The following is a 20,474-nucleotide window of genomic DNA, read 5'->3' on the forward strand; positions in this document are numbered from 1 at the left end:
CAGGGCAAAGGAGGGGCCTCCAAGTGAGGGCCTAGAGGTGGGCGCCGGGCTCCCCAGCGCTCCCTGCGCGTTCCTGTCCTGGGGTGGCCCCAACAAAGTGCCACAGACTGTGGGGCTTACACCACAGAATATATGCTCTCCCAGGTCTGGAGGGCAGAGGTCGGAAATCAAGGTGTGGGCAGGGCTGTGCTCCTCCCGGAGGCTCCAGGGGAGGGTCTCTCTTGCCTCTCCCAGCTTTTGGTGACCTCAGTGGTCCCTGGCTTCTCTCTGCCTTTGGCCTCACGTGGCTTCTCCTCTGTGTGTCTCTCTTCTCCTGTCTCTTAAAAAGACACTGCTCATTGGACGTGGGGCCCATCCTAATCCAGGATGACTTCATCTTGAGACCTTTACCTTGTACCACGTAAGGTCACATTCTAAAGTTCTGGGGTTGAGGACATAGACATCTCTTTGGGTTTTTTGGGGGGAGCACAATTGGACCCACTGCACCCACCCTGCTAACTCTTTCTTCTGTCCAGATGTTGGCTGGGTACTTGGACTCCTGGTGGGGGAGGGGATTTGGGCTCAGGCCCTGGGTTCCTGGTGGGGAGGGGGTATGGGGTTCAGGCCTTGCTGAAGGGCTGGGCTAGGGGATGGAGTGTGGTTGAGGCTATAGGAGAGGTGCACGTGGAGGTGTGGTGCCCCAGGAGGGCAGGGGCTGGCAGGTGTTGGGAGTGGGTACATTTTGGCCAGGTGGAGATGGCAGGCAGCAGGTCAAGGAGGTGGACGTGGGAGATTGTGGGCTGGCGGGGCTGTGGTCACAGCTGGTCGGCCTGCACTCATTTCTCAACCCCTTGAGCTGCTCTGCTGCCTTCTCACTTCCCTCCGTTGCCCCCGCCCCCTCCTCCCGAAAATAACACCGGGGTTGGTGGCTGGGTGGGGGTGGGCCAGCAGGTGGTCGGGTACCTTGCTGTCCTGGCCTGAGAGCCTCGGTTTAATGTTTAACTAAGGGTCTCTTCCGTGGGGGGTGGGCAAAGGCATTCACAGCCTTGCTTGGGGCCCCCGTGCCTGCACAAAGGTGGGCCTGACTGGCGTTAGAATGATGGCTGGATGGACGGATGGATGGAAGTGGGTGACGGTTGCCTGGAGCTGTCTGAGGTCCTTCTTGGTGGAGCCCGTCTGGATCCAAGGCCGTGGGTCGTGACCGTCCTCTGTTCGTGGTCCTGCCATGACACACCTCTAGGGGAGGTGGAGCCTTTGGCCCCAAGAGAGAATTGCATCTGAGGAACAGAGCCTCTCACTGTCCTGCAAATATAATGGTGAAACTGTGGAAACAACCGGAATGCCCTGCGGGAGGGGGTGGGAGGGCATGGAATGTGGAAGAGCGGCCAGGCCAGGGGGAGATTCCAGATCCCAAGTGCTGTGAGCTGGGCGCTTATGCTGTGAGTGAGGAAATGCAGGACTCAGAATTGCCAGTTATTCCCAGCAGTCGATTTTGTTAAAAAAAAAAAAATGCAGGCAATATTTTATAATAACTTTAAATGGAGGATAGGGACTTCCCTGGAGGTCTGGTGGTTAGGGCTCCGTGCTTCCACTGCAGGGGGCACGGGTTTGATCCCTGGTCGGGGGGCTAGGATCCCACAGGCTGCGCGGGGCGGCCAGAAAAAAACGAAAAAGAGGATAATCTATAAAAATATTGAATCACTATGTTGTACACTTGAAACTAGTATAATATCGTATATTTCGATAAAAAAAATCCAAAGAAGGAAAAAAAAAAGCAAAGTCAAGGAGCTGGACAGGAAAAGACCCTAAGTGGTCAGTGGTGCTTTAGGCTTTAGGCTGGGACATCCTGTAGGTTTTCGCTTTATTTCAGTCCCACCCCTCCAGCATGGAGTGGTGCCCCCCAGGCATGTTTCCTTCTCTGTTAAAATTGCACAGGAGGCGGGACTTCCCTGGTGGCAGAGTGGTTAAGAATCCGCCTGCCAGTGCAGGGGACACGGGTTCGAGCCCTGGTCCGGGAAGATCCCACATGCCGTGGAGCAACTAAGCCCGTGAGCCACAACTACTGAGCCCGCGAGGCACAACTACTGAAGCCCGTGCGCCTAGAGCCCGTGCTCCACAACAAGAGAAGCCACCGCAATGAGAAGCCCGTGCACCGCAACAAAGAGTAGCCCCCGCTCGCAGCAACTGGAGAAAGCCTGCGCGCAGCGACGAAGACCCAACGCGGCCAAAAAAAAAAAAAAATTGCACAGGACCTGTTGGCAGCTGGTGAGGGGGGAGGCCTCTCAGTGCCAGTCGGGGCCTCCGTTTCTCCACCTGGCCAAGTGGGGAGGGTTATTCCAGCCCGGGAGCAGCGGAAGCGTCAAGGCGTTCGGGAGAGTAAAGGGCCAGAGGGACAGGCTGCAGCTTGAGCCCCGGCCGACTCCGGGCCCTGGGCACCTGTGGGCAGGTGAGCTGTGCATCCTCCCTGTGCATCCTGGGCAAGTGGGGCCAGGCTTCGTGCTGGCTCAGCTTCTCTGTGCACAGATTTCCCATTCCTGCCTGGACGGGCTCTGTCCTCAGGCCTGGGCAGCCTCCCTCCCCCGCTCGGCTCCCACCCGGGTTGGGGTGGGGGGGCGGGGAGTCTGCAGCTGCGAACATTCCTGACCCGCAGTTCAAGGGAGAGAGCCCAGCTGCTCGCCTGGCAAACAATGGAGGCTCCCCGCCCCCACTCCCCGTGCCCCCGCTCCCCGTGCCCCCGCTCCCTGTGCCCCCCCTGCGCTTGGGGCCTGGTGCCGTGCTGCTGGAATTTCCAGAAAGTGCAGCGTCTGAGTTGATCTTCACATGTTCTGACTGTCAGAAGGTGACGTCCTCCGGAGCTTGCTGTGCTGGCCCGGCTGTGTTTTCAGTCCTTTTGTGGGAACCACTCCTCCCAGGCCCCATCCAAAGTGGAGGAATCTCTTTAAGGAGTCTTGAAAGTAATGCCTACTCATGGGAGGAGTAAAAAGAAGCACCTTAGAAAGGCAAAGCTCCCTGGATTCCCGCTCCCCGCAGGGGCTGTGTCACCGATGCTTTGAGGCCCCCAGACCCCCTGTGTCCATCACCCATGCTGTATTTGCTTCTCCCCCTGGGAAAGCCAGAGACCCTCCCACGAGGCCAGGGCTTTGGGTGGAGGGCATGGGGCTGGGGAGGGGGTGGGTGGACCTCAGGGGAGGCCCACGAGGAATCACGTAGTCCTCAGTGGGGGTCTCGTGCTGGGGGAACCTTGCAAACCATACAGTTTTTGAAGTTTTCAAATGAGGTGTTTGTTTTTTTTTTTTAATTGTGGTAAAATGCACGTAACCAAGTTTACCGTCTTAGCCATTTTTAAGGACATTCACACTGTCGTGCTGCCATCAACACCGTCCACCCCGCGACTCTCTTCACCTTGTAAAACTGAAACTCTACCTATTAACCAACTTCCTGTTCCCCTCCCCCACCCCGGGCAGCCACCACGCCACCGTCTGTCTTTATGATTTGGACGACTCTAGGGACCCCACATAAATGGAATCACACAGTATTTGTCTTTTGGTGTCTGGTTTATTTCATGGAGCATAATGTCCTCCAGGTTCATTCTGTAACGTATGTCAGAAGTTGCTTCCTTTTTCAGGCTGAATAATATTCCGTTGTATGGGAAGACCCTGTGTTGTTTATCCATTTATATGTTGATGGGTGGGTTGCTTCCATGATTTTTGGCTGCTGTGAACACGGGTGTACAAGTACCCCTTTGAGACCCTGCTTTCAGCTCTTCGGGGTGTATACCCAGAAGCAGGATCTCTGGATCATAGGATAGTTTTATTTTTAATGTTTTGAGGAACTGCTATACTGTTTCCCACTGTGGCCGCACCATTTTGCTTTCCTGCCAACAGTGCACAAGGTTCCCGTTTGTCCACGTCCTCGCTGACACGTTATTTTCTGTTTTGTTGCTAGTTGCCACCCTAACGGGTGTCAGGTGGTACCTCGTTCAAGCCAGTACTGATGCTGCGGGACCCCCTCCCTCCCCACGCTCCCCCGTGACCTTGTGAGGAGGTCTGCCTCCTCGGAGCTCCAGGAGTATATTCAGGTTCACTGAATTGGGGAGACCGAGGTTCTGAGACGGGCAGTCCTGTCCAGGGTCACCCGGCGAGCTGCGTGCCCACTGTCGATGTATCCCCCTTGTCCCTCTGCCCGCCCAGGCTGACAGTAGTGACTGAGACGAGGCCCCGATTCCGGAGAGTTCCGTGGTGTCCTGTAGCCAGATGGAGAGCAGAGGCCGCTCTCGCCGCTGGAGGCCAGGGCTGCCCCGCTGAGCCCGCGGTTGGCAACCGTTGGATTGACTTGGGAACCATAGTTCCTTCGCCACGTGAGGGAGAAGAGACTTCGGAAGCCGAGCCTGAGGTTTACTGTTTCAAGGGCGTCCCTTGTGCGGGGAGGCCCGGGGAGTGGGGAGAATGGGGAGGGCACCTGGCGGTGGCATCAGGAGCTGTACCCTCACCGCGGGGCTTCTTCATGGAGGGCGAGGCCCCCTCTGGGGCCCCTAGGACCTGGGTTGCGTCTGATGCGCGCCTCGTTGGGGCACGAGTGGTGAACATTGGACTGAATGGAGGTCGGGGGCTCTCGGCAGGTTGGAGACCCCTGGGGCAGGTACTGGGAGAGGTGGGGCCTCGGCATCGCTCCCCGGGGACCGTGGAGGCCACGTCTTCCCTGCTGACGGAGCCCGGGAGGCGGCCTGGCCTCTGCACTCGGGCCTGGCTGAGCGTCCGCTTCTCCTCGTGTGGGTGGTTGTGGGGGCAGCAGGGGTGGGGAACTGCCTTCTTTCCTCATCTAGCTAAAAACTCACGTTTATGGCTCACGGACCGCAGTGCAATGAAAATAAAGTCCCACTAGAAGTCCCCCTGCCTGGACTTCGAAAACCATTGCTCTCAGTGCACGTGCACCTGAAGACGTTTTCGTGCTTGGCCTCGTTAATTACAACACGGACGCGTACACCATCACACGCACGCCACATGCACGCCCACTGGCAGCCCCTCGCACATAAGCTCCTGCGTGCCTGCACCCCTGTCCCGTTCGCACAGGGCTGTGTGCCCCCCAAGGCTGGTGTGGGAGGAGATGAGCCTGGGGGGCCCAGGAAGCCCCCAGCTGCCCTGCAGGCGCCTTCCGTTCCTGGGTGGGGAACGGTCCCCATCTCCACCGAAGCCTTCCCAGGAGGCACATGTGTATTGGCTCAGGTTCTACTGAGCGCCTCCAATGGCCTCCCCTGCCCTGGGCATTTGGGGTCCTTTCCAGCATCTCAGGAGATATGCTTCTTGAAGCTCCCTGCGGTGTCTGCGGAGAACGAGGCAGCAGCAGGACATCATGTGGACACTGCTCCCCGGCGGGCCTTGCCGGCCAGGTCTGCAATAACCCCACCACCCCCATCCCCACAGGGCGACAGAGCCGATTCAGCGGCCTCGCCACGCAGGTGGGGACGACAGACCCTCAGCAGGTGGCCCATGGACGTTAGCTGCGGTGTGTGTCTGTCACGCCGCTTCTCAGAGCCGCTGGGAGCCGTCGGGATGATAACCAAACGTGACGTTTTATCCGCCCTTCTCACAGTGATGTGAGCTGACCCAGGCGCGAGGCCCCTGAGTGCCCAGCGTGCTGCCTTGAGTGACAGTTTCTGCGGCGTTTGTGGCACTTTGGAGAAGGATGTATGTCCCTGGTGTTCGTGGTGACACGAACGCCACACGTAACGTGTTGGTTTCCCACACGTGGAGGCCACTTGGCCGTCGGGTGGAAGTGCGGCGTGCGAGGGGGTCTCTGCTGCTTGCTGGTACTCCCTCCAGCCCCTGCTTGAGCAGGCGGGTGGCTTTCACTGAGCAGGGGTCCCCACTGGGACTAGAGAACCACAGGCCTGTTTTGGGGTGCTCTATTTTGGGGTGTCCAAGCTGGGCACCTTCCCAAAGAGACTTGGGGGCAAGGGCGGGGGCCTGAGGCGTGTGGTGAGCCTAGAGCTGGGGTCATGGCAGGGCGGAGTTCCCAGGGAGGGTGTGGCAGTGGGAGGGTTCAGGATTTGAACCTAGATCTCTCTGCCTGAAAGCTGGCTGGATCTGCCAAGACCCCTCCCCCCGCCCCAATTTAGGGGGTCCGAAGCTGGAGCTAAGCCCCATGATATTCAGAGAAGCAGCAAGGAGGTGGGTCTGGGGCCCAGCACAGCCACTTCTGACTTCCCCATCCGGCTGGGAGTCTCTCTGGGGCCCTTGACCCCCAAAGAGCCCTGGGTTGGCCCTGGGGGATCCAAACCACATTTACTGAGGGCCCCAGGGTGCCAGGTCCAGGATCCAGGGACTCCCAGCCAGGCGGGGCCGTTGGGGAACTTGTAAGGGGCAGGAATGGTCGCGAGCTGGGACGACCGGTGGAAGAAACCAGGATTTTTGCTTCTGTTTCTCATCAAAACCCTCTTCACTCATTCATCCATCCATCCATTCATCCATCCATCCATCCATCCATCCCACAGACCTTTGCTGAGGGCCTGCGCGTGTGGCATTGTCTGTTGTGTTGAGGCCAGGCAGCGGGCGGTTCATGAAAGGCGCCTCCCACCAGCTGGAGCCTCAGGCTGCTGTAGCATTGCAGACTGGGTGCTGGCATCAGCAGAGATTCCTTCTCTCCCAGCTCCGGAGGCCAGATATCTGAAATGAGGTGTTGCAGGGCCATGCTCCCCCACCCGCTTCCGGAGGCTCTGCGGGAGGGTCCTTCCCACCTCCCTCAGCTCCTGGTGGTCCAGGCATCCCTGGCTGTGGCCGCCTCACTGCTGTCCCTGCTCTGGCCTCACCTGGCCTCTCCTCTCCTCCCCGCGTCTCTCCTCTGTCTGTCTCTTATAAGGACACTCGTCATTGGACATAGGGCCCACCCTGATTCAGGATGGTCTCAAGATCCTTAATTACATCTGTTAAGACCTTTTTTTCCAGGGCATGGACGTGCTTTTGGGAACTATCTTTCAAGCCACTACACTTGGCAAACAGCTTTCTCAAGCTTCAGCCGCCTTATCTGTAAAAAGGGGGGTAGTGTCTGTGCTCCGACCATCCTGTTAACGTCCGCAGGGCTGACCTGCCTCTGGAGTCGGACTGGGAAAGAGGAGCTTGGAGGCGTGTGGAGAAGGATGCTCTGATGTTGACCTTGAGGCCACTTTCAGGCAGGAAGTAGAGATGGAGACACTGAAGTGGCAGAGACAAGGGGTGATTTCACAGGGCTTGTGGGCCAGCGTTAACGGCCTGGCTCGGGGCCGCAGGAGGGTGCTGGGGTGGTGGTAGGGGGCACTGTGTCAGGCAGCGGCCGAGCTAATCTCTCCTAGCCGTGCCCGCCTGGAGGACTGGAGCAGCAAGAGAGCGGGATTGAACCCTCTGGCTCAAGCGAAGATGGTCGCACATAGAAACACTAGAAAAGCAATTTTGCTTTGACCCTGACCTTGAAGTCTTGATAAGGCGGGCTACGTTTTATCCTCCCCGGCCCCCCCCCCCCCCCCCCCCCCCGGCTCAAACAGGCCTTAGCTGGAACAACGGATCTTTTGAGGACTGCTGGGAACAGTTTCCATCTAGGTATCGGGAGGAAGTCACAGATTATTCTTTCCTTGGGCAGCCGAGGGCTCAGAGGAGTTCTCGCTGCACTCCTGTGTGTTCCCTGAGCCCGGGGCTTGCGGCAGGGCCTGGCGCACAGTAGGTGCCTGTTAAGTGTCTGCTGACTATGGACAGAGTTGAGGATGAGCTCCCCAGCTACCCCCGCCCCTCCTCTTCTGCTCAGACTTCCAACCTAGTGTTTTTCCAGGATGGGTTTTCCTGGTGAGTTTCCCCTCAAGTGTTGATGAGGACGTGCTCCGAGATCAGGGTGGGGAGTGATGGCTTTGCATCTGTCACCAGCTTGGTCCAGCCTGACTGCCAGTGCGTCTCCCTCCGGCTGGAGCTTGACCTCCTAACCTTTCAGAACCTGCTTCCCGTGGCTCAGCTGAGCCCCTCCCCATTTCACTGGAAGCCCCCCTCCGGGGCGTGGTGAGCAGGACCCCCCACGCAGCTGGGACCCACGGTGGAAGGCTGTGCGGAGGGAGCGGGCTGACTGAGCACAGCAGGGCCGGGAGCCCCAGAGGTGCCAGGTGTCAGCGTTGTGTGTGCAGTATCTGCCTTCTCATGGGCCAAAGGGGGAAGGGAGTGGCCAGGTGGGAGGCCAAGGCCCACACCCATTGCTCCCGGAAGTGGCCAGAGGGCGCTGGAAATGGGTCAGGGCATTCTTGCGGGAGAAGGGTCCGGGCTCAGGGGTCAGGAAGCTTGCTGAGGCCGGACTTGGGGTCTGCCTTAGAGGCACCCCCTCTTCCAGCACCTAGGAGGCAGACTGCGTTTTGAATCACATGGTCACGGCGGGAGGGTAATGTCCCGGGGAAGGGGAGGGGCCAGCATCACTGGGGAGCCCCTTCCTCCCAGGAAAGCTGGGATCAGGCAGAGAGGCACCAGCTCACGGAGATCAGTGCAGCTGTTGCCACCACAGCGGGTTGGCCCCGTCCTCCTCCGATGTCATTCCCAGAGGGGCTTCCCCTGCCCATGGCTTTGCGGGGGGCGGGGGGGGTCCCTTGTGGGAGGTGTCTTGCTTCGTAGCCCAGGCTGGACCAGACCACATGGGTCGGAGCTGGCCCTCCCCTCGCTGGGGGTTGAACTGGGCGGACCCCAAGCCATGAAACGGGCACGCGTGATAGCTCGTGAGTCGGGTAGAAGAATGTGCAGACCGTGGACATACAGAGCTCCGTGGAGGGCTTCCCTGGTGGCGCAGTGGTTGAGAGTCCGCCTGCCGATGCAGGGGACATGGGTTCGTGCCCTGGTCCGGGAATATCCCACATGCCGCGGAGCGGCTGGGCACGTGAGCCATGGCCACTGAGCCTGCACATCCGGAGCCTGTGCTCCGCAACGGGAGAGGCCCGCGTACCGCAAATAAATAAATAAATAAATAAATAAATAAAGAGCTCTGTGGAGCACCTGGCACAGGCCCAGCAGCTGATGGATGATCTGTTACTGGAGAAAGTAGAATTCCATCCGATGCTCTTTCAGCACCAATGAGTGTTAGACTTCAAGCCAGACGGGTGACTCGGTCCTTTCTGGACAAAAATCTGGCGGCTGTGGGGTAAGCCACTCGACGCGACGGCGAGGGGCGGGCACAGCGGTGGGCCTGATGCCGCCATCGCACGTGGCCTGCCTGTGATGTGGGGCGAAGCCAGCCCCTGGAGGACCTCAGTGCACAAAGAAAACCCCCTCCTCTCCCTGCAGCGGGCCCTGCACAGAGGCCGCTGGGGTTCATCCGTCAGCCTGCTGGCGCCCACGTGAGCCCCTGTCTCCTGGTGCGTCTGCAGCTGAGGAAACGGCCTGAGTGGAGGAAGTGCTCCTGTTAAATTGTCCAGACATAATCGAGTCCCTGACGCTCCTCAGTAAATGCCTGGCTGGGCCTGTGCGTTCCCTGCCTGGAGCAGCGGGTGAGCTGGAGGTGCACCGGCCTCTCCCCCTGGAGTCAGTGTTGGGGGCGGTCACGGAGGCTCGGCCCCCGACGGTGTGGGAACTGGGGCTGTGGAGTTGGAAGGACTGATTCCAATCCCAGATCCCGACCTCCCAAGCCTGGTTCCTTCTCCGTAAGATGGGTGATAAGTGATCCCTCCCTGCCGGAGGTGTCATTGGGCTTAGCAATTGGTGGACCCTACCTGGCTGGTGCACAGAGGCCCGAGGATGGTACTGATGGGTGCGGGAGTGAGTGGTCATGGCCAACCCCAAATTCCACCTGTCCCTTTATTTTTGGAAGAGATGCTTCTGAAAGGGAGGGCTCCCACCCTGCAGCTGCAGCCGTCCAGGGGCCCCAGATGCCTGTAAAGCCATCATGGAATCCCTGCTGCTTGGGGGAAAAGCGGGGCCATTTCAGAGATGTCAGTCAATGCTCTGTAGGCGGTCATCTGTTCATTCATTCACTAGACATTGAACCCTGGCTGTGGGTCATTGCCCAGGGTATTTGGGACCCAGGGGGAGAAGAGGGTCTTGGCCCCGACCCCCCATGGAATATCTGGCCAGCTTGTCACCTCCAGGCCCCCTGTTTATTCACCCCAAGGGCCCCAAATTTCAAAGATCCGTTCCAGTAAGCTGCTTCTATTAAATAGTAATGAAGTCATTTAAGATGTTTTTTGGAATGAACGTGGCATAAATAAAACAAGAAATTAATTCCTTTTCCCATTTTTTATTGATCAGAGACCTCGTCGTCAGCCGCCCGTCAGGCTCAGCAGCTCGGCTCCGGGCGGGGGCGGGGGGTCAGCATCGCTCTAGCTGCAGCAAAGCGACTTGTCATCGTGACGTGCAGTTTTAGTGCCGCTTGTTGAAATATTTCAAGAAGCTCAGTGCTGTCCGTGGGCACTTTTTGGCGCCTGTGTTGTAGAGCGTGAACTTCAGATGTGGAGACCCCCGCCTTGCAGAAAGATGCAGGGGTTTTCAAACAAAGCTCCCGTTCTCGAGATACCTGGGTAGCTGGCATGCCCGGGTCCCTCTCCGGGGGTCCAGGGGTCTGTCTTATGGCTGGGGGGTGCTGGGAGGATGCTCTTCAACTCGCTGTTGTCCCGCTGCTGTGGCCGTGAGCAGAGAGCCTCAGACACGTCATGTCCTGGAGGCCTTGGTTCCTCCCCTGGCCCCTGAGCATCAGCTTTGAGGAGTTAGGCTGGTAAGCTTAGAGGCCGGCAGAGGTGTGGACGAAGGGCCGGCTCCGTCTGGGGTGCGGCCACTCCTCAGTTCCGGCTGACTGTGCCCAGGAGGGAGTGCAGATCACAGGGCCCTGGAGGGGCCGTCGGGGCCAGACCCCACCTCCCCCCTTGCAGGGCATGGTGGCCCAGGGAAGCTCTGGGCACAGGGACTTTGGGAGGTCCCAGTGTCAACTGTCCCTTCGTAAAGCAGTTTTCTTGAGTGAGGGGCCCAGCATTGTAGGAGTCAGTGGGCAAGGCTTCCCCATTTTACAGATGGGAAAACTGAGGCGGGAGAAGATAGGGCCGTTGAGTTGGAGCAGGCACAGCCCAGCAGCCAGGCCAGGGTCTGGGCTGGAATGTGCGTCTGTGCCTTCCTGCCCTGCCCTGGAGACCCTGGGGGTGGTGGGACTGTGTGGTGGAGTGGGTGGGCTGAGGATGCCAGCCAGAGTGCCCAGAGGAGCTTTGCGTGTCGGGGACCACGTGGAGGGGGCGGAGGGGAGGAATGTTGGCAGGGATGTGGGCCCCAATCACTTCTGGGAGCTGAAGGCTGCTGGCCTCCTGACTTAGCCTGGGGGCAGCCAAAGGGACTTCTTCCCCTGGGACAAGCCCTGTGAGAGGCAAGAGGGCACCAGGAGAGGTCACCCCTCCTTTTGCCAAATCTCTGAACCTTGGTTTCCACACCTGCAAACTAGGGCTCAAAGTGAAAGTCCATCGTAGGGACGGATCGAATGCAGACCTAAAAGCAGAAGGTCTCAGTAAACAGTGAGGTGGGGCGTGCTGGCCGGTTCCTGTGTGTGCAGCAGTCCTTCCAAACTCCCCCACCCACTGGCCGACTCGTGAGCCACGATCTCTGTGTGTGGAGCCTGCCTGTCAGGTCCAAAGGCTGGGCTCCTACCTTCATTCAGTGTCTCCCCATCACCCCGGCCAGACTTAATTTTCCTGCGAGTATTATTTTCTTTTTTTAAAAAAATCTTATTGACTCCCTGCTCAGAAACCTATAAACTATGAAGAGTCTGGCCTTGGAGGTTACACGGACCCAGATCTGTTCCCAGCTCTGTCACGTCCTTGCTAGTGACCTTGGGCAGGCTAGGTAACCTCTTGGGACCTCAGTTTCTTCGTCAGTGAATTAGGCATCGCTGTAATGACTCTGGGATGCTGTGAGCAGCCCATCCCTTAGCCCAGAGCCTGGTGCCATGGAAACCCTTGCTACATGGGAGCTTTGGAGATTCTTACGAGCCAGTGTGAGATGCCTGGGATCCCCGGACCCCAGTCTAGCCCCTCACTGTAGCAGTGAGACTTGCCAGGCACACGCGGTGGGGGAGGGGGGTTGGAACCAGGAGCCAGGTATGCACGGAGGGGTGAGTCACATCCCACAGAGCTCAGTATCCGGGGCCGGGCGCCTCCCTCATGGCCCAACACAGCTCCCTGGGGGCTCCAAGGGGCAGGGCAGCCAGCCAGGCCTTGAACACACAGACCCCGCCCCTTTCCCTTATCCTGGGCTTTGACAGGACTTCCCCTCCCCCCTTCAGGCAGGGGCCTGTGGTCATCATCCCAGCTGCACTGTTTCTGGCAGGAACTTGGACCCACCCATGGTCTAGCTGCCCTGAGCCTCACTTTGTCCATCTGTGGAATGGGGTGCACAGCTCAGGGGGCCGTCGCAGGTGGTAGTAGGTTTGTCACTGGAGCAGGACTGCAAGCAGCCGTTGTTACCTCCCTCCCTCGCCCTGTGGGCGGTTCCCTGGCCACCTGCATTCAAACCACAGATCCCGGGCTCCCTGCTGCCATGTGACCTCACGCAAGTGGCTTCAGCACCCTGTGCCTCAGTTCCCCCTTTTGCACCAGCCTCTCAGTGCTGAGGTGCGTGAGCAGTGGACGTGAGCTCTGGGGGCCCTGTCCCAGTACTGCCTGGGGGACAGCAAGCCTGGGCGGGGGTGTAACAGGAGGGGCCCTCGTGGCCTGAAGGCTGCCCGCCCAGTGGGGAAGGGCCTCTGTGTCTCCTCCACGGGGTGGGGCTGTCCCTGGCGGTGTCTCCATGATCAGTGGGTTGACCACTAGGAGGCCGTAGTGGAGCCGCTTGAGCCTGGCCAGGAAGTCCCCCCCCCGCCCCCACCCCTCGAGGGTGCACGGGGGCCACGAGGCTCAGACACGGCCCCTGGCTCTCAGGACGCTGCTCTGCCTATCACGTCCAGGATCCCCGTGCTGGGGCCTGGGAACAGCTAAGTGACAGGTGACAGTGAACAGCAGGCCTGGGCTGTCCTGTCCGGCTGTGCCTGGGGAGGTGGGCGGCGGCCCGTGGAGCCTGTGCCCTCACGCTAATCTGATTTCAGCCTGATCAGGTCGGAGGAGGCTGAAAAGGGCCTGGGACTAGAGGACATAGGCGGTCCCGCCTCTCGGCACAGTGGCCAGGCCTCAATGAGGGATTGCTTGGACCTCCCCCCCACCCCGCCCCGTGTCTGGGGCTGGGGGAGCCCACGCCCCACAGGATGCCCTCAACCAATACAACGGCGCTGCCTCCGGTCTGGGCCGCTTGTCAGGGGGCCAGGTTTCCCGGGACAGACCCTTATTGTGGCCGCCCTTCGTAGAGGGCCCCGCCGGCCGAGGAGACAGAAGAATGCCACTTACCCCTGAAGCCACAGGGACACGGCCGGCTGTCAGGCCTTCTCTGGCCACAAGACAAGGGTGGGCAACTTCTGGCTTCACGCTGGCCGCTGCCCCCGCCCACTGTCACCCAGCCTCTGGCTGAGACGTGCCTGCAGCCGCTTCAGCCCTGGTCCCCTCACCCTCACCCCTCAGGAGTCTCTGTCCCAGAATCAGAAGCCGATTCTGCTGGGAGTGAGGGACCACGTGGCTCTGATTGGCCAGGCTCCGATGACACGCCCTCCCCGCCCAGGGGTGGAGGGGAAGGAGGGGACTGGAGGAAGGTGAGTCTCTGGGCCTCACTTTCCCTAATTGTACAATGAGGGAGACGGTGACCATATCCCTTATTCAAACGGGGCCACGTATGGGAGTGAAAGGGATGCTGTTGGTAAGCACACCGGACAAGGGGGACCCAGGACTCAGGGCATCCTGGAGGTAGGCCCCATCCTCTCAAAGGGCCGTCACCGCTCTGGAAGCACACGTGGGTTCAACTCTTGGCTTGGCCACCTTCTAATCTGGAGCCAAAGTTCTCCGCTGCCTGGACGTCAGTTACCTTACCTGTGAAATGGGGTGAATTCCTGGAGGGAGGGCAGAGGCTGCAGCGCGGCGCCAGGCGCACAGGCACCCGTGGACCGCTGCCGGCCCGGGTGCTTTCTCCCAGTCCCGCCGTGCCCCTTGCCCTGCGGTCCGAGCCTGTCTGTGCCAGCCTGGGGTGGGCCCAGACCACACAGGGAGCGGTTCTGGAAGGTGAGGGGCCCGAGTGGCCACATTGGGGGTGGGGCCAGGCTGGGCAGACACTGTGCCCACGGGTCGCCTGCCCCGCCTGAGCCCCCAAGGGAAGCCTGGCCTTGCCGGCTGCCATTATGGTTAGGAGCTGTGTAATTAACTCTAAAACTGGGAGGCTGAGGAGGAATTAAAATAGAGGCTTAGTGGAAATCAGAGACGAGTGGTGCAGAAAAGCCTGGAGCCGGCTGGACGCCGCAGCCGGGCCTGCAGGGCGGGCGGGAAGAGGGTCTGGAGCTGCAGGGCTGAGGGGGCCGGCGCAGCTCTGGTTCAGGCCCCTCCTCCGGGTGGGGGGCGGGGGTGGGTTGAAACAGCTGAAGTCACGGTTCTGGGCATCTGCGATCCAGGTGGCCGCAGGGTGGGCTGTCTCTTGGGGTCTTGGTGGAAGAGTGTGTCCCAGCCCCCCTCCCAGTTCCTGGTGGGTCCTGGGCTCCCGGGAGCATCACCTTAGTCTCCACTTCCGTCGTCACGTGGCCTCCTCCCTGTGGGTCTGTTTTGTGAATTAGAATTTTTATGGTGGTGAAATACACAAGACATAAAATTTACCATTGGGCCTTCCCTGGCGGTCCGGTGGTTAAGGTGCCGCGCTTGCAATGCAGGGGGCGCGGGTTCGATCCCTGGTTGGGGAACGAAGATCCCACATGCCGCGGGGCGGGGTGCGGCCAAAACCACAAATCTACCCTCTTCTTCTGGGGATCCATTGTGTGTGTTATGCTTCACAATAAAACAGGTTAACACCAATAACAGACAAACAAATTTATCTTTTTAACCATTTTTAAGTGTACAATTCAGTGGCATTGAGTACATTGACAATGCTGTGTAACAGGCAGAACTTGTTCATCTTCCCAAAGGGAAACTCTGTCCCCATTAAACACTAACTCCCCAGCCTCCGCCCTCTTTCTGTCTCCATGGATTTACTTATCCTAGGTCCCCGCATGTCAGGGAAATCCTACAGTATTTGTCTTTTTGTGTTTGTGTTTCTTCAAAAATGTCCGGTCAAGGAAGACAAAGACTGGAGTGTTTTAGGTCCACACGTTCAAACCAGTAGCTGTAGCCGGTTTTGCTATTAAATTTAAATTCATTAGAATACAGTTACATTAAAAGTGCAGTTGTTGGGCTTCCCTGGTGGCTCAGCGGTTAAGAATCTGCCTGCCGATGCAGGGGACACGGGTTTGAGCCCTGGTCCGGGAAGATCCCACGTGCGGCGGAGCACCTAAGCCCGCGAGCCACAACTACTGAGCTCACGTGCCACAACTACTGAGCCCATGCGCCGCGAGCCCATGCTCCGCAACAAGAGAAGCCACCGCAATGAGAGGCCCGCGCACCGCAACGAAGAGTAGCCCCTGCTTGCCGCAGCTAGAGAAAGCCTGCGCGCAGCGACAAAGACCCAACGCAGCCAAAAATAATGAATAAATTTATTTTAAAACAAAGTGCAGTTGTTCAGTTGGACTGGCCACATCTCAAGCGCTCAGCGGGCACGTGGGCCTGGTGCTGCCCTACTGGACGGTGCACACAGGACATTTCCATCCTTCCAGAAAGTTCTGTTGGAGAAAGCTCTTCTAGGTTCATGGAGACAAAAGGGACGTGATGACTAAAATCGTGTGTGGGCCGAGATTGGATGCTGGGCCAGAATATTTTTTTTTCTATCAGGACGTTTTGATTGTCCTTTATCTTTATCTATTGAAGAAATGTGAGTCCTGTCTCTAGTTGAGGTAAAGTGTGGGACCTATGTTAATTGCCTGATTTTGACATTGGTGCTGGGATTGTGGAGGGGGTGTTCTTGTTCTCAGGAAATACACACTCAGATGTTTGGGGGAAGGGGGTCACGTCTGCATTTTACTCTCAGGTGTTCAGAAAAAATACACACACACAGACATACACAGATACACAGATACACACTGATACACAGATACACACACATATATACACAAACACACAGATACACACAGATAAATACAGAGATACAAACACAGATACATCCTGATACACAAAGATAAATGCAGAGAGATACACACCCAGATCCACACACCCAGATACCCACACACACAGACAGAGAATAGTTAATATACTACAAGCATGTAAGCCGGGGTCTTCTCTGACAGTGACCAGCTCCAGCCAGGAGGCAGGAGTGGCCCGATGAGGGGGGTGCTCCCCAGCCGGGGGTGATGCCCACTGGGTGCAGCTGGGTGGGGAGATTCGCATCTCTGCTGGGGTGCCGTGTGCCCTGTGGGCGTTCTCAGCCTGCGTAGCTTCTGATTCTGACCCATCCTTCATCTAAGTCTGTCTGTTCGTCTGAATTTCCGGTGAGGAGTCCAGGCTCTCTGCAGGTCTCTTGAAGTTGAGCTGTTGGGCCCTTAGTGAGTGGTTACCATGCGGACAGCTGGTCTGAACCCTGGGTTAGCGTTCAGCTGTGTGCACCGTGGTCCTCACCTCGTGGACGCCCACGCCGAACTGGACTGGGTGGGCTGATGGCTCCCACCTACCTGATGCCCAGTCTGTGCCGTCAGGGTGGATAGTTAAGCCAGCCAGGCACGTCCTGTTAGGGAACCAGACCTCAGGAGCCGAAGCCACTCTCCCCTGGTCCCGCCAGAGTCATTGGACAGGATTCGAACCCAGGGCGCTGTGACTGCAAGGTCTGCGCTCCAGGCCGCCTTGCCTGCTGCCCCCAAGTCCCCTCACCGCGTGCCTCCGATTGTGTTGCCAAGCCCACTGCAAGCTGGGAGCTCAGATTCTGGGTTACTGGGTGGAGGAGGTACTGTGGATGCTGATTTGGGATTTTTTTTTTTTTTTTTGCGGTATGCGGGCCTCTCACTGTCGTGGCCTCTCCTGTTGTGGAGCACAGGCTCCGGACGCGCAGCCTCAGCGGCCATGGCTCACGGGCCCAGCCACTCCGCGGCACGTGGGATCTTCCTGGACCGGGGCGCGAACCCGCGTCCCCCGCATCGGCAGGCGGACTCTCAACCACTGCGCCACCAGGGAAGCCCCTGATCTGGGATTTTGATGCTGGCCTTTGTGCTCCCAGTGGCCCCCTGCCTGTCTGGCATGTGCTGCTCCAGGGGTCCCCATGGCTGCTGTAGGGCTTTGTCACGTGTAAAGTAACGGGGGCTGCGTCTGTGTGGGGAAGGCAGTGTGCACTTGTGTGAGTGCCCGCTCTGTGCCTGCTGACTGAAAAGCAGCATATTTTGTGCCAGCCGTGATTGTCGGAGTTGAAACGTGTGGATCCCTGGGCAGGGGCACGGGGCAGATGGCCAGGAATGGCCAGGGCCAGTGGGATGGCCGTGCTGTCTTCTCCGAGCAGGGAAGCGCTGGTCCAGGTCGGCGCACGGAGGCAGAGTTTGCAGCTGTTAGCGTTACTGCCCGTACAGACCGTGCAGGCTGAGTAATTTTCCCTTCTCTCCTCTAGTTCCTGTGTTTGAAGAACATTCGCACCTTCCTTAAAGTCTGCCACGACAAATTTGGACTCAGGAACAGCGAGCTGTTTGACCCCTTCGACCTCTTTGATGTCCGAGACTTTGGGAAGGTGAGTGGCCTCTTTCCGGGATGGGCCCCTCCGCACAGAGCCCAGTGGGCAGGTGCAGGCCTGGCTGTGTTACTAACAGGAGGGGGTGCATCGGGGGCTGGGGCAGCGGGACGGCCCCTCCCGCCTCTCAGGCTGCTCAGGGTGAAGTCAGGCATCCTGAATCCAGGAGGATGGGGGGAAAGCCGGGCCTGGACGAGGCCAGTACCGGGGATGCAGCCCTGGCCCTGCCTTTCTAGCTGAGCGACCCTAAGCATTTACTTCCTGCCCCGAGTCTCCCATTCTTTGTGGGAGAAAGGGCACCAGCTCCATGGGTCAGCTGAGGTGATGCAGGTACTGCTTTTACTGTGGCGCTCCGAGAAGGGAGCCGTCAAGGTTATCCTGAAACAAGCAGGGCCGTCTGGCTCTGAGCAGGTGTCGGGCAAGGCGGGGGTGGGATTATCTGAACTCCCTGGTCCCTGGAGGTGATTCCCTAGGTCCGTGGCAGATAACCTGGGAAGTCTCCCCGTGTTCTCAGAAAGTGTCCCTGGCAGCTGTCTGGGAGTCCTGCTGGCACAGGTGAGGGAAACCTGAGGCCGGGCAGGTAGGTGCAAAAGGCCAGGTGAGGGTATGGCTCATTGTGGCTTCCTGGTGAGCCTGTGTTCAGCGTGTCAAAGCAGGGTGTCACGTTCCATCTGGAAGCCAACAGTTCCAAGGTCCCTCATTTGAAAAGATGGGGTCAGGACGTGATACCTTGTTGATGGCTCGGGGGCCGAGGGCTTGAATCAGGCCTGGCTCTTTGCTGCCCTGTGGCCCAGCTGTTCCTGAGTTCCTGCGTGCTCTTGGAGGGCCCTTCCCTCTGCTGCCGGCCCAGGACTACCCGGGGCCATTTCCACCTGCTGATGGGAAATATCAGAGATATTTATTGCCTGCTTTATCTGAGGACCGTTATCGTAAGGGACCTGGTGTTTGCGGACGAGTTCTGTGAATACATGATTTATGAAACGCGAGGGGAGTTTTGTATTTGCACTTGCAAATGCTGAGGAGTCAGTTCCAAGAAGAGCCCTTATTTGAAGTGCTGTAAAGTGTCAAATTAGCATCAATGACTAGGAGTTTCCCATAAGCCACCTGGGCCTGACGGTCCTCTTCTTTAGTTCTGAAATTCTCTAGAAACGAGGTTCCAGGACCTGTTCAAGAGCCTGTCTCTTAGTGTCAGCACCCAGTTCTTAGCGGTTTCTCTTCCTCTCTTAAATGACTCACCCAAGTCCCTCTGGCTGTAGGGCAGTTGCCCGGGACTCTGAGGCCCCCTTCTTCCCCTCTGCCTGGGGGCATGTCTGCTGGGGCTCGGAGCTTGCATGGAGCTGTGCTGGTGTCCTTTCCCATAAGCGGGCTTTTCTCAGTTTTCACAGTCTTGCTTTATAGATGGCTTAGAACCTCTCACCTGTTCTTATTTCTCCTTATGACCAGCAGTGCCCTGGGCAGGGGAGAAGCCAGTGGCTCTGGACTTTGGGGAACGGCCTTTGGAACACACACACACACACACACACGGACACACACACAAACACTCATACACACAACTGGTATTTAAAATAATTGCATAGAGGAAAAGACAGGATCAGCCCTGGCCAAACCCATTTCTTGGCCAGCTGTGACACACAGAGCGCCCGGCCTGTAGTAGGTGCTCAGTACTTTACTTGAGCCGAGTGCAGTCATGTAACACGTACATAAATTTGGATTCAACTCTCGTCACGTGACCTGCCAACCATGGCCGAACACCGTGAAAGGGGGCACCCCTTATGGTCGTCAGTGGTTCCGGTGGGGTGGTTTGGCCCCGGCGGGGCGTGCCAGCTGCCTGCAGAGGGGCCGCTCGGGGCAAGCCAGGAGTGGGCAGGGGATCTCGACTGTGAGTCACGCTGTGGGGGCCGGGAATGCAGCGCAGGAGCCGAGGGGCCTGGGCTCAGCCTCACATCCTGCAGGGAGACCCGAGGCTCTGGGAAGGGCAGGGCTGCCCTGGTTCCGTTCCTGCCCTTCACGTCGATTCCGACAGACCTGGTTCACAACCTGGGTCCACTTACTGGCAGTGACTGTGACCCACCTCGGTTTGCCAAGGACCGCGTGGGCCGGGGAGCCCTCTGCCTGGTGCCCGGTCCGTAGTAGGTGCTCATTAAACAGCGGTGCCGCCCCCAGGTTTGGTGACCAGCACAGGTTGGTGGCAGCTTGCCCTCTCGTAGTTTCTCTGCATCGTTTTATTCGCGCAGACTTCCGGAGCCCAGCCTGGCCCTCCCACCGTCCTCCCTGTGTCCATCTGACTGAGCATCCGTGTACTGCTCTCCCCCTTCCCCGCCTAGTTTTCTGAGCGCGGTAAACCCGTGGTCAGCAGCCCGAGCTGAGTTTGACGTGGGGCCAGCAGAGGCTGGGGCGCCGAGAGGAGCTTCTCCCCATGTGGCACTGACCAGAGCCTGCTTTGCTCGGCTCGTCCCCCCGACGTCCGGGGACAGGATCCCCTGGAAAGCACGCACGTAAGCAAGACCCCGGCTCCTCCCCGCTGCACCGCTGCCTGCCCTGGTCCCGTTTGGGGACCGTCCCCGCCCCAGGGCAGTTGTGGACGGGCAGGCAGAGCTGGGGCTCCAGACTGCAGGACGGGAGCAGGTCTGGGGAGGTCAGGCCCCTCACTCAGGTGTGACTTCCTGGGATGGGCTTGGGAAGGCCGTCACCATGTGAGAGTTGGCTCTGAGCGCAGAGACAGCAGACACTCGCCCAGGTTCCCACGGGCCAGATCCGCCTTTTGCCCTCCAGGAGCCCCATCCAGTGGGGACGCCCAGGCTAGTCCAGATGTGCCTGGTGGCGCTCAGTGATGTCAGA

At 58.7% G+C, this 20,474-nt stretch overlaps 1 protein-coding gene across 11 annotated transcripts in view; it reads left to right on the plus strand.

Annotated features, from left to right (window-relative positions):
- VAV2 (vav guanine nucleotide exchange factor 2) overlaps positions 1-20,474 on the plus strand; it is a 179,671-nt gene that overhangs the window by 24,265 nt on the left and 134,932 nt on the right. For all 11 annotated transcript variants that reach the window (XM_049711451.1, XM_049711450.1, XM_049711449.1 and 8 more), the window contains exon 2: positions 17,520-17,636. In XM_049711451.1, the coding sequence (XP_049567408.1) occupies positions 17,520-17,636 (117 nt within the window). The remainder of the gene's footprint in view (positions 1-17,519; positions 17,637-20,474) is intronic.

This window comes from Orcinus orca, chromosome 6, assembly GCF_937001465.1.
Source record: "Orcinus orca chromosome 6, mOrcOrc1.1, whole genome shotgun sequence".
NCBI classification, from domain to species: Eukaryota; Metazoa; Chordata; class Mammalia; order Artiodactyla; family Delphinidae; genus Orcinus; species Orcinus orca.